At 33.8% G+C, this 22,155-nt stretch overlaps 4 protein-coding genes across 4 annotated transcripts; all 4 read right to left on the bottom strand.

Annotated features, from left to right (window-relative positions):
- Window positions 1-4,097: 4,097 nt before the first annotated feature.
- On the bottom strand, window positions 4,098-7,921 carry LOC109339644 (homeobox-leucine zipper protein HDG11-like). The gene is made up of 10 exons (XM_019577115.1): window positions 7,770-7,921; window positions 7,562-7,679; window positions 7,205-7,390; window positions 6,614-7,117; window positions 6,414-6,515; window positions 6,120-6,329; window positions 5,849-6,029; window positions 5,217-5,485; window positions 5,025-5,114; window positions 4,098-4,552 (listed from the first exon to the last, which is right to left on the bottom strand). Exons 1-10 carry the CDS (start codon window positions 7,919-7,921, stop codon window positions 4,157-4,159), a joined length of 2,208 nt encoding a protein of 735 aa, XP_019432660.1. The 3' UTR covers window positions 4,098-4,156.
- A 4,315-nt stretch (window positions 7,922-12,236) lies between these two features.
- LOC109339643 lies at window positions 12,237-14,666 on the bottom strand. The gene is made up of 2 exons (XM_019577114.1): window positions 13,833-14,666; window positions 12,237-13,715 (listed from the first exon to the last, which is right to left on the bottom strand). The coding sequence occupies exons 1-2, from the start codon at window positions 14,664-14,666 to the stop codon at window positions 12,237-12,239; spliced, it is 2,313 nt and encodes a 770-aa protein (XP_019432659.1).
- A 2,453-nt stretch (window positions 14,667-17,119) lies between these two features.
- LOC109339642 lies at window positions 17,120-18,832 on the bottom strand. Its single transcript, XM_019577113.1, has 5 exons — window positions 18,730-18,832; window positions 18,271-18,594; window positions 17,938-18,150; window positions 17,588-17,823; window positions 17,120-17,470 (listed from the first exon to the last, which is right to left on the bottom strand). The coding sequence occupies exons 1-5, from the start codon at window positions 18,830-18,832 to the stop codon at window positions 17,120-17,122; spliced, it is 1,227 nt and encodes a 408-aa protein (XP_019432658.1).
- Window positions 18,833-18,943: 111 nt separating this feature from the next.
- Window positions 18,944-20,113, bottom strand: LOC109339641. The gene has a single exon (XM_019577111.1). It carries the CDS (start codon window positions 20,111-20,113, stop codon window positions 18,944-18,946), a length of 1,170 nt encoding a protein of 389 aa, XP_019432656.1.
- Window positions 20,114-22,155: the final 2,042 nt, after the last annotated feature.

Below are 22,155 nucleotides of genomic sequence, written 5' to 3'. Positions count from 1 at the left end.
ACACTGAATAATTATGAAAGTGATGTTACTATGTCATCTTCAACAACCTTTTCTTATTTATGCGTTGTGGAATTGATTAACATTAATAATGTTTTCTATCAAATATGTTGTTAAACATAATTCATTCAAGTCAGCGCTAACGGTAGTGATGTTCAACAGCGTTGTGTCAAGAATGCGCTGTTGAAGTTACACACATTGACAATGCTTGCTTTAGTATGTGTTGTTGATGTTCTTCCGCCTCGTTTTAACAACGTCGTTCAAAATTGTGTTGTTGATTGACCTTTGTTTATTATAATATCTGGCGTAGTGAACTAAGCATATTTATATTCGAATGCACTTTATCAGAGATATAGTGGAGAGAAGAGTTGTTACAATGGAGAAAATACTCACTACAAATAATCTGGCGGACATGGTGACGAAGCTAGTTCCAACTATCAAGTTCAGACATTGTCTGGACTTGATTAATGTTCAGAATCTCTAGTGGGCATGAAGAAGAATAGCAGGAAAATAACTATGATAGTCTTTTAGCCAAAGTGGATATTTATTGAATATTGGCTAAAATAAAAAGATAATGAAAAGACTTTCTTCATCCGTGACGTAGGCAAATTGCTGAACCACATTAAATTATCGGTGTCATTTTCTCTATTATATTTTCTCAATGGGTCTTCTGCTCCAACAAGTTACTTTTCAGAATGCTAGCTACTTAAAGTAGCATTTAGAAAATGAAAGTAACTTTCAATAATCTGCTTTCCAATTGTTCCCTTCAATATTTAAACAAATTGTATAACATGCCCTCAATTAAAAAAAACACATATTAACCTTATCTGTCACTCCCACCCTTCATCCATTTACGTTTTCTTTATAGAGAAAAACCAATAGTCCCCTCCATTCATGTGACTTCCTAGTGATTATCACTTCAAGTATGTTACACAATTTATAGGGTTTTATATGGGACAAAAGATCCTATTGATTCTGTATTATGTATTTAATTACTTTAATTAATAAATAAAATATAAATAATATATGCATTTTTAGTCATTTTTAAATTTCAGCTAGTTACAAAGCTCGTTTTACCAAAGAATTCTAGTTTAATAAGCTATTCACAACTATAAACTACAATCTCATAGCTACAAACTAAAAACTCACAGCTACAAGTTACAATCTCACAACTACAAGCTAGTTTTCCTGAACAACGCTTATTGCTACTTAAAAACAAATATAATTACAGCTTTTTTTTTAATAAGAAGTAGCTTATTTTTCCTCTAAAACGTTATTGTTAATATTTTACATAGAATTCCATTATATTTTAACACTGGGTAAAATTATATTAGGATAGGCCATCCTCTTAAATCATTATCACTATCCCAGAGTTGCAGTTCAACAACGCACATTTTAGATATATAACAACGCTTTCGAGTGTTGTCTATTTGATACAGTAGAATACGACATGCTTTAACAACTCTTATACAAGCGATGTTGTATGTCTTACATACAACATCACTTTCTCCAACGAGCATTGTTATACATTAGCGATGTTGTATTAATCATATACAACAACATCGTCTAAAAGGAAGTTGTTATATATGATTAATACAACAAAGATTGCCATAGAACATGCATTGTTGATTACCTGCATATATAATTATCAACAACACATATACATTCTAAACAATACAGACAAACATTAATACAACACGAGGAATATTTGATGATCTATATCATAGAACAAAAGCAAAAAATTTAAGATTACCACAAAATAAATAATTAAATAATTTCAAGATCATCAACGAAGATCTCACATTTAAGAGTAAAATTTGAATTCATATCTTTATTGAGTATTTGGTCCAAAAAGCTAGAAGTTTGGAGATCTATGAGGGGTACAAAGTAGCTAAACAATGGTAGAAGGATGTGATCTCCAATTTGTGTATGACACAATCTTGGTGTACAAGCCAACACTTTCTAACCTCTCGTGCATCAAAAGTATTATGAGATGTTCTGAATTAGTTTTTAGTTTAAAAGTGAATTCTCATAAGAGCTCTTTGTATGATATTGAGGTGTCTGATTTCTTCATATCTTCAGCGGCATATTTCTTAACTTGCAAAATTGGTTATTTCGGGATTCTAGTGGCGGCTAACCCAAGAAGTCTCGCAACTTGGCATAGTACGATTGATATGGTGAATAAAAGTCTTGCCTCTTGGAAGTGTAAACATATTTTTTTTGGAGGGAGGTTGACTCTGATTAACTCAGTCTTTTCAAACATTCCTACTTACTTACTATCTCTTTATAAGGCTTTGAAGAAGGTTTTTTCTAAGCTTGAGTCTGCAAAGGAGATTCTAATGGGGAATAAGAGATGTAGTAAATGTATTGCTTGGGTTTCATGGTCGGATGTTTGCAAACCTAAGCCTCTTAGTGGTTTGGGTGTTATAGACTTAGCCCGTTTCAATGATTCTTTGCTTGAGAAATGGAGGTGGCAAAGAATTCAGGAAAAAGAGGTGTTTTGGGTTAAGGTGATTAACTCAATATGGGGATGATTTTTCTTTTTCTACTAGTTCTAGTTCTTCTACTTGGTGGAAATATTTGTACAAAGTGGGTTCCAGTCATGGAGCTCTAGGGGGTGGTTTGAGGAGAACACTTGGAAGGTCTCAGGTGATGGAACTCAAACGCTTTTCTATTTAGATGTTTGGGTGAGGAATCGAAACTTGAAGGAGGTTTTCCCCAGATTATTCTCCTTAGCTATGAACAGTTGGGCTACTGTGGCTGGTTGTGGTTTTTGGACTAATGATATCTAGCCTTGGGAGGTGATTTGGCGTAGGAATTTGTTTGGTAGAGATAAGTCATTGGTCAAAAGCCTGTATTACTTGATCAACCATCACTCTTGCAAAAAAGGATGCCGCTGATAACTAGAGATGGAGTTTAGATGCATTTGGGAGTTATGTTGTCAAATCTACTTATCTCATCCAAATGGACCAAACTATATCACCCATTGGAAAGTCCTTCAAAAATCGCTGGATTATTTGTACTACCTCATAAACAAATTGTTTTGTCTAGAAGCTCATTAGACAAAGACTACCATCAAAGGTAGAGTCATTCAAAAGGAACGTTATTCCAAGGACTAATGATATTAATTGTGCTGTCTAGAAGAATCTTGTGAAACTATTGAGCATATTTTCCTATATTGTGAGTTTGCTTCTGGTGTTTGGAATAAGTTTTACTCCTAGTTACAAGTATCTATTCAAATGCCTACGACAATAGGTGAGTTGTTGATGTTATATGATACTCTTAGTCTTAGTGATAAATGGTCAAAGTTGTGGAGTATGTTGTGGTTTGTTGTTGTGTGGTCTATCTAGATTATTAGGAATGATATTATTTTCTCAGGTAAGGCTATCAACTATATGCATATTATGGATTTCATCCAAATTAGATCTTGGACTTGGTTTATTTCCAAAATTGCATCAACTAATTTGGTCTTTGCAAATTAGTGCACTAATCCAAAATTATATATTATTTTATCTTTTAAAAAGATCAAATCTTGATCTTCTATTGAATTGTGCTGCTTTTAATACAATTTGCTTATAAAAAAAATGTTAAATCCTTATCAATAAGTTGATGAATATTTTTTAGTTTCAATATTTACTAGGAGAAAATGTACTATTTTAGGGTGCTTATGGTATTGTTTTCAATAATAAAGATACCATATGTCACACAACCAGATATATTTTATTGAGAATTAAATAACACTAAAACCATTCAAGGATTAAGAATCTGAAGATAAAACAACAAACAACATAAATTATTATTATTGGGAGATAAAAATGGCACTATTACAACTGAAAAAGGTAAATAAATCATGAATGGGAAAGCATACAGAGGAAATCAATGCCCAAAACATACAATGCACATTTTTCAGGAGCTGGTGCATTCTTGACTACCTCTTCTACTATTTCCACATTCAAAAACCAAATAAACCAATAAAAGATTCTAGTTGGTGAAAAATATGATGAAGCTTAAACCATTGAACGAAAAAAAAGCTAGCTAGCTCTCCCACCAATCCATCACCACCCTCAACAGAAACAATGATAAGGTATTCAAAGTCCCAACAAACCTCAAAAAAAAAGAATATATACTTCTCCAACATATTGATACCACTTCAGAGGAACTAGCTAGGAAAGTTAAAGGATGCCTTAATATTCTGGATAAGGTTGCTTAGAAGATTAGTAACATTTGTCACTGATTCCACATTGACTCTAGCAGATGGTAAATTATTCATCATGATTTGAAGTGCAACTGTGATTAATGAACCACCACTACACCTACCTATGCTCCTTCCTGTGTTGGAGCTAGTAGATGCTCCATCACCTCCTTGTTCATCTTGGCCATCAGGTGTAATAGAAAATCCAGATGGTAGTAGTGGAATGCTTGAAGGGTCTTCACCATTCATTGCTATGTTGATGGATGGAAGATCAACTGGGCAATATACCACAATTGCACCAGAGGAATCTATGAAGCTCTCTTGGAGTATCAACATGTCGTTGTTCATAGTGCTGTTGAAAGGCTGTATGTTATGCAAATGGATTAGGTACAAAGCTACCAAAAAAACTGTAGGTATAACGACTGAAAACGACAAAGATAATTATTGGCATGTATATGATTTTGGTGCTATATTTATGGTTATTTATTGTTTATCAATGATATTTTGCTGCAACTAAAGGCCAAATTTCATGTAGTGCTTAATGGAAATAAAAAGAACAAAACAAACAAATTTTAATGGAAAATGTTGATTCAGACCCATTTTTCCCCTTACTTTACATTATAATTAAGAGATATTTTTTGGAAACAACAAACTTTTTCTTATCAATAGTTATAAAGTAGCTAGAATAAAAGACCTTTGGAAAACTAGTGTGAGAAAATCATTAATCAATCTTCAATGTTTGGAAGTAACAAAAAGTATTCTTATCAATAGTTGTAAAGTAGGTGTAATATCATTATAAAAACTTCAATTGGGACATGATAGAGAGCAATCTTACTCGAAGAACTGATATGCAGTTACTGGGGTGAGAACCACATGGAATGTGTGCAACCTCTTGCATTGGAATACCGTTGGCAAGAACATCCCACTAAAAGAAAAAATAGCAACAAAAAAATTAGAAGCATTAATTATTTCCAAGGTAAAAACATAAAAATAAGTTGATTAACTTATAGCTACTACATGTCAAAACCTTAGGTCTATTTCTTCCATCCTTTAAGAAACTGAACACAATGTTTGGAGGGATTGGGAGCCTAATTGTAGTGGCAGAACTTAGCACAGCACCATTAGATTGACCAGGATTTGTGCTCTTATGTGCAGTGACTCTGAATACAACCTCATCCAACCCAGACACTGTGGTCCATCTTTGTTCATTTGATGTGCCAACATTGGCACAGAAATTGGTAACCATCTTTTGAGAAAGTTTCATCATGCTACTCTTTCCTTCAGAAGATGTAATAACTGAAATTCAGAAAATAAGTAATTCAGATTAAAGAATTAGAATTAAACATGATGAATGAGATTGTGTCAATGATATGATGCATGCAAAATGTTTTCTTAACAATAACTATTGACAATGGGACAGCACATGTATGTTCCTTTGCTATTTTTGAAGTGTCTATATAAAAAAGATATAAGTAAATCAGCATAAAGATATACACATAACAGTAAAGCTTAAATACGAATAATGAACAATGCAATGATAATGTACAAAACTTACATTGTCTGTCTATACATTTTTCTCTCTAAGTAAACTTTACATGGTGTCATATAAAATGTTGGAAACTTCATATGCAAATAATGTAACTCTCTCTCTATATTTACCTCCTCCAACATCATGGGTAGGATTAGCCGTAACCATTAGACAAGCAGTTCTTTCACAAACCCTTTGAAGTGTAGCAAGCCATCTTTCTGCACCAAATGCCAATCCACTATACATAATATTTTTGAAAAACCTATGGGGTGGAGTTTTGTCTTCAACCTCTACATGTTCAATCCATGTAACCTACATGAAAACTTGAAGAGTGACTACAAATGCATATTAAATAATTTTAAATCAAAGTATCCATTACATTAAAATATAGTCTAAGTTTACCTTGGATTGGCCATTAGGCAAGTCTTGAATTAGACAACCAGAAGGAAAACGATGAGAGAAAAGTTGCATAGAGAATTGGTTGTTCTGTGGAAAATCATATGAAACATCAACTATTGCCCATGTTCCCTGATCAATCTGTCGCGAGTAGCGAAGGAAGTAGAATTCGCGCGTAGAGACATAAGGAGACAACACTTGCAACTCTTCATACATCTGTATGAACATGTTTTGCATTAGAATTGTTGATGGAAACACAATTTGAAAGATATGGTTTAAATCTAGTTAATTATATCTTACCAGCTGCAAAGAACCGTTCTTACTACCCATGATGCCTGAGGATATAACTTCAATAGTCCTAGCAGTTGAAACAATAGTAGCAAAAAATTCCTTCCACTTATTCTGCAAAATCAATAATCATCACATTAATTTGAGCAATTCAAAAAACATATTTGAAGGTGTTTATCGTATTATTAAAAGAATGAACAAGAACAACTTACTGCATCCATGAACATTTCAGCCAACCTTGAGCTATTCATCATAACAACAGCCGAATCTCTCGACGATTCAACGTAAACATTAGGATTCTTGAGGCGAGTATTTTCCTTAGGGAACATTCTTTCATAGGTCTCCAAATTAAGAAACTCTTTGCTATTAGTGGTGGACTTGACCCATAAGGGTTCATTTGTGTGAAAGAGCCTGAGAAATTCTTCAAAGGCATTGGTTGAAATAGTTGACATAAGGGACTTATCCATTTCGGAAATAGAATCAGGTTGATAAGGCAACATTGGCATAGAATTATTATTGGTCCCTTGAAGAAGATCAAGATTAAGAGAAGAGCCAACACCAGCACCAACTCTAGCACCAATACCAAGCAATCCTTGGGTTCCAAAATTAGTCCCCATAGACAAATCTAGAGGGGATATATGAATAGGTGAGATTGAAGGGAGTTGAGAAATTGGTCTTCCAATGTACTTAGATGCAATGCTTGATACTCTATCAAGCTGCAAAATAGAATTAATTCATAGCATTATTTCAATTTAAATTCATATACATGTTATATATCATAGACATAGTGAAATATAATTTACCTCTTCTTTGAGATGGAGATTCTCTAATCTCATCTTTTGGTCATCAAAATAATTTTGTTCATTAAGAGGTGGACCACAATTAGGGCATATACAATTTTTCAAGGCCTCTTTAATTGCAATATTCTCATAGCGTATCTTGTCATTTTCTGCTCGAAGGGTTGAATTATCCATCCTCTCATGTTGGACCTGAATTGTTTCAATATTGTTAAAAATAAAAACAAACAAATATTACATTTTATCTTAGTCAAAAAGCCAAGAAATGTACACCAAAAAAGTGTATAATATAGTTATCAGTTAATGAAGCACAAAACATAAAAAAGGTTAGCATTATGATTAGTATGAACCCAAATTTATTACCTTCATCTGGGTCCTACGATTTTGGAACCAAAACTTTATCCTTCTAGGTGCAAGGCCTAGTTCTCTACTTAGCTGTGCCCTTTGTTTTTCATCTGGATGTGGGCACTCATTGAACAATCTGAAAAAAATCACATCATATAACAAATATTAACATTTCTTATGGTGCAAGTGCAACTACTAAATAGAATAAGAAATTATTTAATCTTACGATTCAAGCTTATGGATTTGTTCAGAAGTATGGCGAAGATAGCGTCTATCTCTCCTTTGAGAATTCGAAGTATTGTGATTGTGGTTGCGATTGTCAGGATCTCTAAGAGAATGGGACCCTGATCTTCCTCCTACACTACTAGCATACTCCATAACTATTTTGTTGTGTGAGTGATCAGTTATTACTTCTTGTCTGAATTATATAGCTGCAAAAACAACATGAGCAATATTAGAATTGTGCTGTGTTTTGGTGGATGTGGTATGCACTGTTAATATAGAATTACACACACACAAAACAATCATTTACCTAATCTTTCATGAAATGTAAGATATTCTTATGATATGATTGATTTGAAAGAGTGAGTTTGAAAGTTTCATGCTAAGACTTATATATATATATAGGATATATAATATAATGTAATATATATATGCGAATGTATTATAATTAAGAATGAGTGAGACAAATGTTAGTTATAAAAAAGAAGAAAGAAAAAAATGTATAAATGGAGAAAGCTACTCACTATTCAACATCCAACCTCTTAGATGGTTATTTACTTGAGAGAGAACTAATAGAATGTGTAAAGATATGAGTGGGTTTTTAAATCACTTCAAATTTGGGATAGATAGGAAAAAATAAAATAATAAAAGAAAGAAACAAAGACCTGTGTTTCTCATCCCTTGAGCCAAAAGACACCACCCTAGTCCCTAGGTGACACCCTCTAAAGAAATTATACAACCTCTCATTGCCACTTGATTTTCCTAAAATGACAACTATGTCCACCCTTTCCTTTGTTTCTATTTTGTTCTCACATCATTTATGTTTTTGTTTCACCTTTCTCTTCATATTCTTTGTATCTGTCTATTCCTAATGACTTCAATTTCAAGGTCAGAACAAACACGTACAAGTACAAACTATTTGTGCCCAAAATGAAACATTGTGTTCCTTTAACTTTTCAGTTTTTATTTTTTACCAAAATTAATAAATTATTACATTTTATTAGTGGAGACCAAAGATCACACAGAAATATTGGAGTTATTTTCTCATCTAATTACAATCAAAATGTGCGAGATAAAAATAACCAAAAAAAATGTGCCAGATATAACTTCTATTTTTCAGATAAGGTATATAGCCATAGTATAGAGTAGCAACATTTGCAAGGAAAGAAGGTATATATTATTATCCTAAATTTAAGATAGTAAAAATGGACTATGATAGATATATTTGGATTAATAGAGTATTATCTTATATAGAACTTAGTTAGTTTTATTAATCATATTAGTTATTATTTGGATCATTGTTATCTTATCGTTTGTAACTATATTGCCTATATAATAAATTATTTGAACTAAATATAAGTTTGACCATTTTTATTATCCTAAATTTTAATATGGTATCATATAGGTTTCATCATCTGTGACATGTTGTTTGATCACTATTTTGTTGTTGAGAAGCCGAAAATTTGGAATTTTGATTAGTCATTTCTATTTGCTACTTCATATTCTCATTACTGTTCATTCTTTTTTTTAACCTCACAATTTCATATTAAATACACAATTCGCTTTATTTATTTATTTATATATATATATATATGTGGTAATCTTCATACTAATGATCATTCTAGTCATGTCTTTTTCTCTCATTATCAAATTATAGTAGTAATGATTTCTTCTTAGTAATGATCATTTTAATGACACATTTTGCCACAATGATAAATTATATTAGTTTTGATTGATTTTCACATCAATGGTCATTTCAATATAGATTATATATGCAGCAGTTCATAACATCTTTCAATAATTTTTACGGAGCTCATGTAATTAGTTGATTATTTTTATTTTGAAAAGAATTATATGTAACAAGTTTAAAGCTTACTAGTTTTAGTTTTTTTTTCCTCACAGGTATCCTCGTAATGGAAGCAATCATGTCCGAGCCGGGAACATCCACAGGTACGTGAGAGACTAACTCTCCCAGCGGACATTTTTTCCATTCACAAAACTCGAACCCGAGACCTTACTTAAGGGGAATCAAACATATTTTTTGATTAATAGAGTTTTATCTTATTTGAGTTTGAATAAACTTTATCTAAGTTTTTTATTTTCAAAAAAGGCAAATACCACATTAAGAAAATACCTTTTTTTTTTCTTTTCGGAGTGATTCAACTCCAGTCAATCGATATAAAAAAAGAAAACATATTTCTGGGGCACAAACTTGAGAAAAATATTTCAATTGAAGTTTTTTATTTTTTTTGAAATAAAGCAATTTTTATGCGTGTCTGAAATGATACGACGGTTGGACTTTGCCCAAAGTAACTGATTCTTTTGATTTTGGAATTGTTTTTTGATATATACTGTAATATTATTAATTAGTTAATAAAAAACGTAACCATATATTATTGACTTACAAGCTTTACCGAACTATGCAATTATAAGAAAACAAATTCGTCTTTTAAGTTTTAACTACTTCTTTTTGTATTTAATTTATTTTCCATTCCGCTTTCCCTTATTATGAATCACACATAAAAATTTGAAGCACTGTACCTTTTTGTTTTTCTTACATATTTTTACATTTTCTTCTTCTTCATTATCTTGCCCAATAAGAGCAAGTTTTATCCTACTAGTTCAATTATGATAGGCTCACCCGACCCTCTATTTTTCTTATTTGATATAAATTACATATATAAAGATAACTTATAAGGAAAAAATCCATATACATTTTGGTATAAAAAGATGATTACGTATCAAATCTTGCTGTTCAAGTTTGTAGAAATATCTTTGTTTATACATTGAATGCAAAATCTTAACATACCAAATCCAATTATTATGACAATATATGAAAATAAATAGATGATAAAATTAAATCTACAAATAATAATCCTATGAATACTGATTTTGGAATTTTGGTAGAAATATTAATTCAATATTAAATGTGTCTTCCTTTGTTATAGATATTAACTTATTATCCAACCTTTTTTTTCTTCTAAAAACTTATTATTAATAAATAATAATACGTCTGGTACATAAAATGTTGATTCTATTTTATATTCCATGCATATATGTACGGAAAATTCTATTATTTATAAAATTAGTAAAATAAGTATATCTAGCATAACTAAAAATCAATATTTCCTCAGGTGAATTTGCTCCACGTTCTACGATGTATTTGTTTCCCCCTTACTTTTCAAAGAACTTCTTTAATAAAATTTCGTCTTTATGGTTTGAACATGTATGAGAAAGATCAATTGAAACCCTAATATAAAGAATATGTCAAATTGTGGTTAATCTAATACATTGAGACATATGTAGACTTAAAAATCATAAATGAAACAATTAAGAAGAATTTAAAGATTAACCCTTTATTATTGATATAAACAATTTACGATAGAACATTGTGATATTATTGATTTATATAGTCGATTCACCTACTGGAAATTAGACTTGGTGGTTGGTATTTTCCATTCTTATCAATTATTTTATTGGTAGTATTTTAGCTTGTATCTTTTTATATTATAAAAAGAATATATATTAATTGAGAGTATTTTATTATTATGTATAATGTTAGCTTTATAATAACACTTTGGGGATTCTAAATAAGAAGAGATATATGTTGATGAATTAGATATTCTTTTATTATGATGTAAATAAAGGAAACATATAAATGAATTTAATACTACATTTAATATCTTGATCTAAAACTTTAAGATATAAGTTTTTTGAGTTCATCAACTTGTATACTTTTAAATTTATGTACTCCATCCCAAAATGGAATTAATGTTTATAAAATATTTTTGTCAAAAAATAAAATAAAATAAGAATCCTACAATAATGCTAACCATAATCTTAACAATGAGTTGATAATAATAAGAATTAATAACAATAAAATTATAGTATTCCTTCTTATCTTAATATTTTGAAATCTGATAGTAAATTGACAATATTATTATACTTATTATTTTATCGTAAATACAATTATAATATGAGTTTATGTACTGTTCAATAAATAAATCATAGTGATAGTTATAAAAATTAGATTAGAATAATAATATTTGGAATGTAACACACATAATTTTAGAGTGAATAAAAGTGATAAAGTGTGTTTATTATTAATTTGAAAATGACATTAGTAAAAAATGACATTTACATAAATAAGATATAAGAGTATTAGTAATAGTAGTATTGTGAGAATCAGATCGGATGATCTGACTGGACTTGAAAACGGCTTTAGTTTCAAATCTTAACTGAATGAGTGATTGAGCCGCTTTGAATAGAGGAAATTACGGTCTAACCATGTTAAACTCGGTTAAACCTCAATATTAAAAAAAAGAAACATGTTGTTTTACTCCAGTTCAAAAGAATATGAAGAGATGTTAGTTCTATATAATTATATAAAATTTTACATTTATATATATATTTTTTAAAACAAAGGTACCCTGCACCTAGATATATTGTGAAGAAACAAGAGTACAAGATATTACAAGTTCCTAAACCTGTAGGAAGGCAATTCTGCCCTGTTTTTTATAAATTTGGCACTAATGAAACTAGACATGGTATTCCACCAAGTGTTTGATCTAGTAAGGATACCATGATTAGCAAGTTTATCAGCACATGTGTTTCCCTCTCTGAATATGTGAGAGACGTTGAAATTCATATTACCCAAGAGAAGCTTACATTTCTGAAGTATGTTTTGTAATTGCCAAGGAGGATTAAGAGTCCCTTCGAAAATACTTACCACCAAAGTTGAATCGCATTCCAGCCAAAGGTTTTTCCTACCTTTCTGATAAGCTATCTCAACTGAGAGAATTGTTGTGTGTAATTCAGCAAAAAGGGCATTGTTGATTGCCAAGTAAGTAGCAAAACTTGCTATGAAGGCTCCGTGATGGTCTCTGAAGATACCCCCTCCCCTTGCATGGCCAGGCGAACCATGGGCAGACCCATCAATATTAACTTTAACAACACCCAAAGTAGGCTTTTGCCAAATCACCTCAGTGAAAGTAAGAGCCTTACTGTAGTTGAGGGGGACATGGAAGAACTTTAAGATGATGAATTCCTGCAGAGAAGAGAAAGCAATAGCATTAGAGCATGATCCAACTAAGGATGTTTCTCTTTTAATCTTAGCAATTGTGTGAGGCATAGATATTTTCCTGTCCTCAAACCTCAGCTGATTTCTGCCGTACCAAATGGTGGTTATTGTATGAGTAATACAGGCTAGCAACACATGGTTAAGCAAAGGAATCAAGGAGGTTTTAGAGATTGACATCGCAAAATTTATGGAGGATAGGTCTAGGGATATTGAGAAAATGCTACTCAACCAAGACCATATGTACATTGCAAAGGGACATTGCAAAAACATATGATCAGTTGATTCAGCATTGGTATTGCACAGGTTACAAATAGAACCCATTGCACACCCCCTTTTCTGGAGATTATTATCCATTGGCATACGATTCTTCAATAGTCTCCAAAGGATAAAAGACTTTGAAGGAGCAATATGAGCAGACCAGATGTGTTTTAAGCCAGAAAGTTGGGGAATATGATTGCACACACAAGCAAAAGTAGCTTTTAATGAGAGAGTACCATCATTAGTATTATGCCAAACGAATTTGTCCATTCCCTCAGAGACTATAGTTGAAGCAATTTTTTTGCTAATCATAGGATGCCTTATAGCTAACGTATCAGGGATGATCCAATTTGAATTATGGATGAAATCATCAACCTTAGCATGTAAGGAGGAGTGGAGATGAGGAGGAATATCCAACAACTCCACTAGAGGATCCCCTAGCCAATTATCCTTCCAAAAGTTGATGTTGAGCCTCTCACCAACCAACCAAATAGAGTTATTAAAGACCAAATGCCAGTGATCCTTGATACCAGGCCATATAGAAGATTTAAAGTACCTTGTAGGGGTACTTCTATTACAACCAAATCTGTTCTTGTAAAACCTTGCCCATTCCTGTTTTGAGGAAACCATTTCCCAGACCAACTTCAATAGAACAGACTTGTTTATCAAAGAGATTGGCTTAATACCCAACCCTCCATCAGATAAGGCTTAATACCAAGCCACAATTACCAGCTTTTTCACCTCAGTGTCACCAGACCATATGAAGTTTCTGATTTTCCTGTCCACGTTCTTGAGTAATTGAGTTGGCCATTTGTAGATGTGGAAGCTATACATAAGCATGCTTTGAATCACAGATTTCATCAACTCAACTCTGCTCATAATAGAAAGACTAGTGCCCTTCCATTTAGCTAATTTGGCTAGGATCTTATCAGCTATAGGCTGAAGGTGAGTCTTCTTAGGTTTCCCTATGGTAATGGGGACACCAAGATAGGAAAAAGGGAGGGAACCATCAGAAAATCCCAAGTATGTTTTGAGGTTGGCCAGTTTCCTAGGAGAAGCATTGGTAGAGTAAAACTTACATTTATTAGCATTGATATGCTGACCAGAGGCAGAGGCATACTCATTGACAAGATGCTTGAGGGATAGAAAGTTACCTTGACTGAAGTGATAAAATTCTTCTTGGAGCTCTACAATACGAAATGTGTCTCCTTGGGAGAATCTATCCTTCAAATACTTCCAAGCTTCAGCTGCTGAGTCGATCCATAAGGTGGACTTGATTATGGACTCTTCTGCCGAGTGTTGGATCCATGAGAGGACCAAATTGTTGCATCTTTTCTGAGGTTCATAAACAATGTCATCTGGTGCAGGTTGTGGTAAGCTTCCATCAAGAAATATGATCTTCTTCTTGGATTCCAAACCCATTTTTATATCTCTTTCCCAAGAGTGGTAGTTTTTGCCATTTAATAAGGGGGTCACCATCACTAATGCTAGATTTTCATTTGAGTGGAGAAAGAAAGGGTTATAAGGATTTGTGTTGAAGTCTGCATAATCTGGATTGGCCATTGGGGTGGATTTCAAGAGAAGGAAGAAGGTTGTAAGAGAGAAAAAAATAGTAAGAGATGGAGAGGGAGCTTGGAGAGGATGTCATATCAGAGCTTAATTAAGTTATGATACCATCTTAATATCGAGAAATCATTTGCAGAGAGGAAGAGAAAGAGGAAGAGGAAGAGTTGAGAATGTAAAGGAAAAGAATTATGCTTTGACTTACTTTTCATTAATTGAGAAGGGATATATTTATACAAGTTACTAAAAGAAAAAGGAAAGACATTACTAAAACAGAAATAACTACCCAGAACCCAAAAAGGGAAAAACAGAAAGAAAAAGGAAAAGCCCTTTATGACCTTATAAAACTAAGGTATACCTAAACTACCCTTATAGTGTAAAACACAAAATGCATAAAAAGAAATTATGAGCAAGGAAGGCAATGTATAACAGTAAAGGGGAAGAGAAGATTAATCTAACACATACACCTAATAGAACTAACTTATTCTTTTATTTTGTGTTTTATTTTATAAACATTTCAAAGTATAGAAGATCGCTGAAGAAAGGTTACTAGCACTATATTGGCTATTATTAATAATGACATATGTATATGCGGTCTTATAAATTTATTAGACATTACTAATTTACAATACATGCACTACAAGAAATTTGTCATATACCTACGAACGAAAATCGTAGGTAAAAGATAAAAAATCGTAGGTATAGCCCAAAAACTTTTACCTACGGACGTTTTTGTCCGTCGTATTTAAGTTGCTATATCTATGGATTATCATTATCATTATAGGTTTTAGTGACGACTGTTAGGAGCGTGAGTATAAACTTTAACATGTACCTTCGAATTCTATCTGCCACTAAAGGTATTTATACCTACAGATTTTCCTTGTCACTATAGGTTTTAGTGATGCCAATCATTATCATAGGTATAAGGCTAAAACTTATACCTTCAATTTTTGTTCATCACTATAAATTAATATGATTTTCTTATACATACGATTTTATTCTATTGGTATAAGTATTAGTGATATTGAAAGAATCATACCTATACCGACAATTTCATTGACCTGGTTTAGTCATTGATCTTAATATGAAACCGCAATATGATTTTTTAATGGAAAAATAATATCTAAATGCATCATTATATTTAAAATTAAAAAAGTCATACAATCCGATGAAGAACATGAGTTACCTATGTCTATCTAAAAATAATATAACTACATATAGCATAGACATAAAAAGTCTTATAATCCTAAAAAGTACACAATGTTTTTTTAAAGCAAAGGTGCCCTGCACCCAAATATATTAAAAAGAAACAAGAGTTTAAGACATTATAAGTTCCTAAATCTATAGGAAGGCAACTCTTCCCTGTTTTTTACAAATTCGGAACTAATGAAACTAGGCATAATATTCCACCAAGTGTTTGATCTAGTACGGATACCATGATTAGCATGCTTATCAGCACATGTGTTTCCCTCTCTGAATATGTGGGAGATGCTGAAATTCATATTACCCAAGAGAAGCTTGCATTTATCAAATCTGTTTTGCAATTGCCAAGGAGGATTAAGAGTCCCTTTGAAAATATTCACCACCAATGTTGAATCGCATTCCAGCCAAAGGTTCTTCCAACCTTTCTGATAAGCTATCTCAACTGAAAGAATTGCCGTATGTAATTCAGTAAAAAGGGCATTGTTGATTGCCAAGTAAGTAGCAAAACTTTCTATGAAGGATCCGTGATGGTCTCTGAAGATACCCCATCCCCCTGCATGGCCAGGCGCACCATGAGCAGAGCCATCAATATTAACTTTAACAACACCCAAATTAGGCTTTTGCCAGAGCACCTCAGTGAAAGTAGGAGCCTTACTATAGTTGAGAGGGACTAAGAAGAACTTCAAGAAAATGATTTCATGTAGAGAACAGAAGGCAATAGCAGGAGAGCATAAACCAGCTAAGGATGTTTCTCTTTTAATCTTAGCAATTGCCTGGGCCACTGATATTTTCCTGTCCTGAAACCTCAATTGATTTCTATAGTACCAAATGGTGCTTATTGTATGAGTAATACAGGCTAGCAACACATGATTAAGCAAAGGACTCCATGAGGTTTTAGAGATTGACATCGCAAAATTTATGGAGGATAGGTCCAGGGAGATTGAGAAAATGCTACTTAACCAAGACCAAAGGTACACTGCAAATGGACAGTGCAAAAACATATGATCAATGGTTTCAGCATTGGAAATTCACAAATTACAAATAGAAGCCATTGCACACCCCCTTTTCTGGAGATTATCATCCGTTGGCATTCGATTCTTCAATAGTCTCCAAAGGATGAAAGACTTTGAAGGTGCAATATGAGCAGACCAGATGTGTTTTAAGCCACAAGGTTGGGGAGTATGATTGCACACACAAGCAAAAGCAGCTTTTAATGATAGAGTACCATCATTAGTATTATGCCAAACCACTTAGTTTATTCCCTCAGAGACTATATTTGAAGCAATTTTTCTGTTGATCATAGGATGCCTTGTAGCTAAAGTATCAGGGATGATCCACTTTGAATTATGGATGAAATCAGCAACCTTAGCATGAAAGGAGGAGTGAAGATGAGGAAGAATATCCAACAACTCCACTAGAGGATCCCCTAGCCAATTATCCTTCCAAAAGTTGATGTTGAGCCTCTCACCAACCAACCAAATAGAGTTATTAAAGACCAAATGCCAGTGATCCTTGATACCAGGCCATATAGAAGATTTAAAGTACCTTGTAGGGGTACTTCTATTACAACCAAATCTGTTCTTGTAAAACCTTGCCCATTCCTGTTTTGAGGAAACCATTTCCCAGACCAACTTCAATAGAACAGACTTGTTTATCAAAGAGATTGGCTTAATACCCAACCCTCCATCAGATAAGGCTTAATACCAAGCCACAATTACCAGCTTTTTCACCTCAGTGTCACCAGACCATATGAAGTTTCTGATTTTCCTGTCCACGTTCTTGAGTAATTGAGTTGGCCATTTGTAGATGTGAAAGCTATACAAAAGCATGCTTTGAATCACAGATTTCACCAGCTCTACTCTGCCCATAATAGAAAGACTAGAGCCCTTCCATTTAGCTAATTTGGCTAAGATCTTATCAACCATAGGTTGGAGGCGAGTCTTCTTAGGCTTCCCTATGAAGATTGGAACACCAAGATAGGAAAAAGGGAGGGAACCCGCAGAAAAACCCAAGTAACTTTAGAGATTGGCCATTTTCCTAGGAGAAGCATTAGTAAAGTAAAACTTGCATTTATTAGCGTTGATATGATATCCAGAAACATAGGCATACTCATTGACAAGATGCTTGAGGGTGAGCAGCTCTCTTTTAATTCCTTTACAGAAGATGAGTATATCATCAGCATAAAGGACATGGCTAGGAGATTTAGAGGAGGCAGGACCAGAAATAGAGTTGAGTTTGCCTTCATTAACCAGTTTCATAATGCCCCTGCTTAGCACATCTTCTGCAATACAAAAACGCAAAGGAGAGATTGGGTCTCCTTTCCTAACACCTCTACTTCATTTAAAGAAACCAACACTTTGGCCATTAACATTAATTGACAGTCTAGCTGATTGAAGGATACTTTTGATCCAGGTGCAGAATTTGTTGCAAAAACCAAAGGCCTTTAGAGTGTCTAATAGAAAGCACCAGTCCATTGTGTCAAAAGCTTTCCTGATGTCTAACTTGATGGCAAGATTACCCCCAAAGACTTTATGATCAAGTAGATTAATTGCTTCTGATGCAATGCATATGCAGTCCTGAATTTTCCTATCCTTAATAAATCCTCTTTGCTGAGTAGAGATAATTTTAGGAGCAATTTTGGCAAGTCTATCAACAAGGACCTTGGTGATTATCTTAAATTGGAAATTGGCCAGAGCTATAGGCCTAAAATCCTCCACTTTGTCATCTTCATTAAACTTAGGGATTAGGATTACAATATTGGAGTTTAAGTTTGGAAGAATCCAACCATTCTTGAAAAATTGGCAAACAGAGTTGCACACATCCAGCTCGACAATGTCCTAGAAAGCTTGATAGAAGCTACCACCAAAGCCATCAGGACCAGAACCCCCCTCACCATTCATTGAGAAAACATCATCCTTGATTTCAGAGAAAGAAGGCAGAGCAGTAAGCATAGAGTTGTCCATGTCATTGACCAAGCTAGGAATTACATCATTGATTAAGCCATTGGGTGTAGTGTTATTTTGAAAGGCAAACATGTCAATAAAGTAGCTCATCACATGTTTCGCAATGTTCTCCTAGTTGTCTAGGACTGTGTCACCATCTTTTAGCATGGATATGGATTTTTTGGTGTGCTTGATTTTGGCAACCTTGTGAAAGAAGCTAGTGTTTATGTCACCATTAATGTGCCAATTTAGCATAGACTTCTCATGCCAAAAACCCTCTTCAACCCTTAGAGCATGTAGCAAGTCATTATGAGCCAATTTATCCTGATCTAACAACTCCTGATCATGTTCAGTGAGCTCCATACATCTCTGAATCTCCACAACATTGAGTTTAGCTTGACGAACTTTGGGATGTATATTACCAAAAACTTTTGTGTTCCACACTTTCAGCTCATGCTTCATTAATTTCAGTTTTTGAGCTAGAACAAACATATGGCAACCTATAACAGATTTACTCCAGGTGACAGAAACCAATCTTTTGCAATCCATATGGCTCAACCACATTTTGTGGAACCTGAAGGGGGTTGGCTTGTTGAAGTTTACAGAGCAAGAGGTCAACAACAAAGGATAGTGATCGGAAGCAATCTTTGGCAGAGTGCAGCAAGCAACATGAGTCCAAATACTAAACCACTCATCATTACATAGAGCTATGTCTAATCTTCTTTCAATAAGGGCTACCCCTCTTCTCTTAGTAGACCAAGTGAACTTAGCACCTGTAGTTGGCAAATGCAAAAGGTTTGTGTTATCAGCAAAACATTTAAACTCCTCACATGAAATTCGAGAAGGAAGTCTCTCCCCTCTGCACTCATGGGCACCTAAGACTGCATTGAAATCACCAAAAGTGCACCAAGAACCAGGATAGGTAGCCATAAGAATTTGAAGTTCAGACCACAGTTGTCTTCGATGGATATGGTTTGTATGAGCATATATAGCACTAATGAGTAAAGACTTATTCTCCAAGGTAATCGAGATGGATATGTGTTGGGTAGATATAGCAATGACAGAGGGGGAAAGTCCAATGGTATAAAGACCCCAAAGGTTAGGAAGCTGATTACCTTTGTTGTTCATCACAAAAAGCTTGAGATTCAAGGCACTCCAATAAGAGTTATTCACTAAATTAGAAGGAATCATGGGCTCACCCAAGAAGCCCAAGTCAGGTTTATTAGAAAGACAAAGATTCTTTAGAACCAGCCTAGTGCTGGTATTACCAAAACCTCTACAATTCCAGTATAAAACCTTCATTGATTCATGTGTAGATTACCACCCCTTCGAGTAAAGTGGATCCTTTCTTGCGAATTCTTTTTCTTCATCTTTTTCTTTCTGAGATTTGCTAAGAACATGCGTGAAGCTGTCCTCATTTTCCTCCTCCTCCTGGACTTCATCATCATCCACCCAAAGTTTCCCCACAATTCTCATGTCACTAGCTGCCACCTGATTAGAAATGAACTCAGTTTCTTGCACAATGAAATTTTCACTCTGACCCTGCATAGTATCAAGAACTTCACTTGGTTGTATCTCACCAAGTGTTTTTTCTGGATTGACAATTGCTCCACGACCGGATCATTATGCACCAATGGAGTAAGTTCCATTCGTTCAACGCCATCAAGGTTTTCATCCTCTCCAATAATCAGATCAATGCATAAATCCTCTTCAATAACAGTTTTAGATCTTTCTTTGTTGTTTGGCTTTTTTACTGTTGGCTTTGGAATGTCTTCAACAACCTTATTCATTCGACAGTTAGCCAAGGTATGTCCAATTGTTTGACAGCCATTACAGAAATGAGGTAGGCTTTCATATTCTATAGGCACAAAGAATGCGAAGCCATCCCTCTCCACAAGGATTTGATTTGGCAGCTTAGATTTCAGATTTAATTCCACCAGAACTTTGGCAAAATGGCCAAAAGAACGGTTTGTGGTTGCTTCATCCAAAGATATAGGGGTACCAATCCCCCCGTAATTGAGAAAATGATTCTAGCACTCCAATATTCTTGGGGCAGATTAAGAATGCGAACCCAGCATTGAGCATGAGAAGATTTTTGCACATTTGGGTTAAAGTCAGGTGTCCAAAGGAAGACTCTGAGGAACCTTGGTTTCAAACTCCATGCTCCTACTGAACACACACTACGCATATCCTCCATGGAGGAGAAAGAGAAGTCATAAAAACCCTTGCCTAAAGAAATCATTGACCATTTGCCCATCTTGCACCAAAGCGATGCAAGCTTCTCCTTTAGATTTGTGAACTTTAGAGGAGTGTCTCCTTTAGAGAGGATTAGACGACCATGAAGGTGATTTTTACACCTTTACAATCCTGCCTGATAGTCTTCCTCCGGTATTTTAATGGCAATGGCTTCTCCCTTGATGCAAGGTTGAGGCAACTATGATATTGTGAAGTGGCATGAGTTTTTTAGAGCCTGGGCAAAAGATTTCTTTTCAACTGGAACTTCTTGAGCATAAATCGAAGGAGGAGGAGCAGACGCATTCCCAGATAAGGTTGTCCCTCCGAGGAAAGCCCATGGAATGATTGGTGCTATGTTCATGATGTGGAGGGAAAATCCAAGAATGTTGGAGGTCAAATCCTAGCAGACATCTTTTTTCCCAATAGAATTGAAGTAGAATGATTATATATTTATAGAAAAATTATTATTTATATATGAAATCATCCGGTCCAATTGGACGGTTTAATCATTTAAACCAATTAAACTTAATACAAGACCCTTTCCATTTTGATGTATGGCTCAGGTTTTATAAGATTGAGTAATAGTATGAGACTATGAGTCACTCTAATAAAAACTAAATATTACTCAATCTATAAATATTTAAGTCTATAGTCTTATAGAAAATGTTATTGATCATGGAAAATGTATTTAATGATTAAATTATGGGACTCTTGTAACATTAAAACAAAATATGAGTGAAGTTCTAATGAACTTTATGCATAACTCTCAGAGTAGATAGAGCTCACTCCCTTATAATAATGTTTATAAGGTAGAAATATGGAACGTTGGGAGTTCCCTAAGGAGTACAAAGGCTTTTTGGGGAGGAGAGAAACTACATCTCTATAATCTCTACGCTCACCACCCATCCGGCCTTGTCTATTATCTTAATCCTAATAGAAATGGCTGGTAAAATTATTAAACTAATTTAAGAGCTTATTTTCATCAAATTAATATTTCTCTCTATTCTTATTTCAATTTATTTCTCAATCTTCCTCTTTATTCTTATTTTAATTTACTTCTTAATCTCTTCTCCTTTTGGGACTCTGAAACTACTTATCCTACATTTTTT

Source organism: Lupinus angustifolius, unplaced genomic scaffold (assembly GCF_001865875.1).
Source record: "Lupinus angustifolius cultivar Tanjil unplaced genomic scaffold, LupAngTanjil_v1.0 Scaffold_85_95, whole genome shotgun sequence".
Taxonomy (NCBI): Eukaryota; Viridiplantae; Streptophyta; class Magnoliopsida; order Fabales; family Fabaceae; genus Lupinus; species Lupinus angustifolius.
The sequence above is the reverse complement of the archived record's forward strand: the minus strand, read 5'-3'. Positions and strand labels throughout refer to the sequence as shown.

Coding starts and splice junctions, on each gene's coding strand:
- LOC109339642 (XM_019577113.1), bottom strand. CDS start 18,832: ATGGACAACTCTATGCTTACTGCTCTGCCTTCTTTCTCTGAAATCAAG. Junction 18,595..18,729: donor TGGTCCTGATGGCTTTGGTG/GTAGCTTCTATC, acceptor AGTTTAATGAAG/ATGACAAAGTGGAGGATTTT. Junction 18,151..18,270: donor ATTCTGCACCTGGATCAAAA/GTATCCTTCAAT, acceptor TTTGTATTGCAG/AAGATGTGCTAAGCAGGGGC.
- LOC109339643 (XM_019577114.1), bottom strand. CDS start 14,666: ATGGCCAATCCAGATTATGCAGACTTCAACACAAATCCTTATAACCCT. Junction 13,716..13,832: donor ACACTGAGGTGAAAAAGCTG/GTAATTGTGGCT, acceptor TCCTCAAAACAG/GAATGGGCAAGGTTTTACAA.
- LOC109339644 (XM_019577115.1), bottom strand. CDS start 7,921: ATGGAGTATGCTAGTAGTGTAGGAGGAAGATCAGGGTCCCATTCTCTT. Junction 6,330..6,413: donor AGAACGGTTCTTTGCAGCTG/GTAAGATATAAT, acceptor ATGTTCATACAG/ATGTATGAAGAGTTGCAAGT. Junction 5,115..5,216: donor ATGGAAGAAATAGACCTAAG/GTTTTGACATGT, acceptor TTTTTCTTTTAG/TGGGATGTTCTTGCCAACGG.
- LOC109339641 (XM_019577111.1), bottom strand. CDS start 20,113: ATGAAGGTTTTATACTGGAATTGTAGAGGTTTTGGTAATACCAGCACT.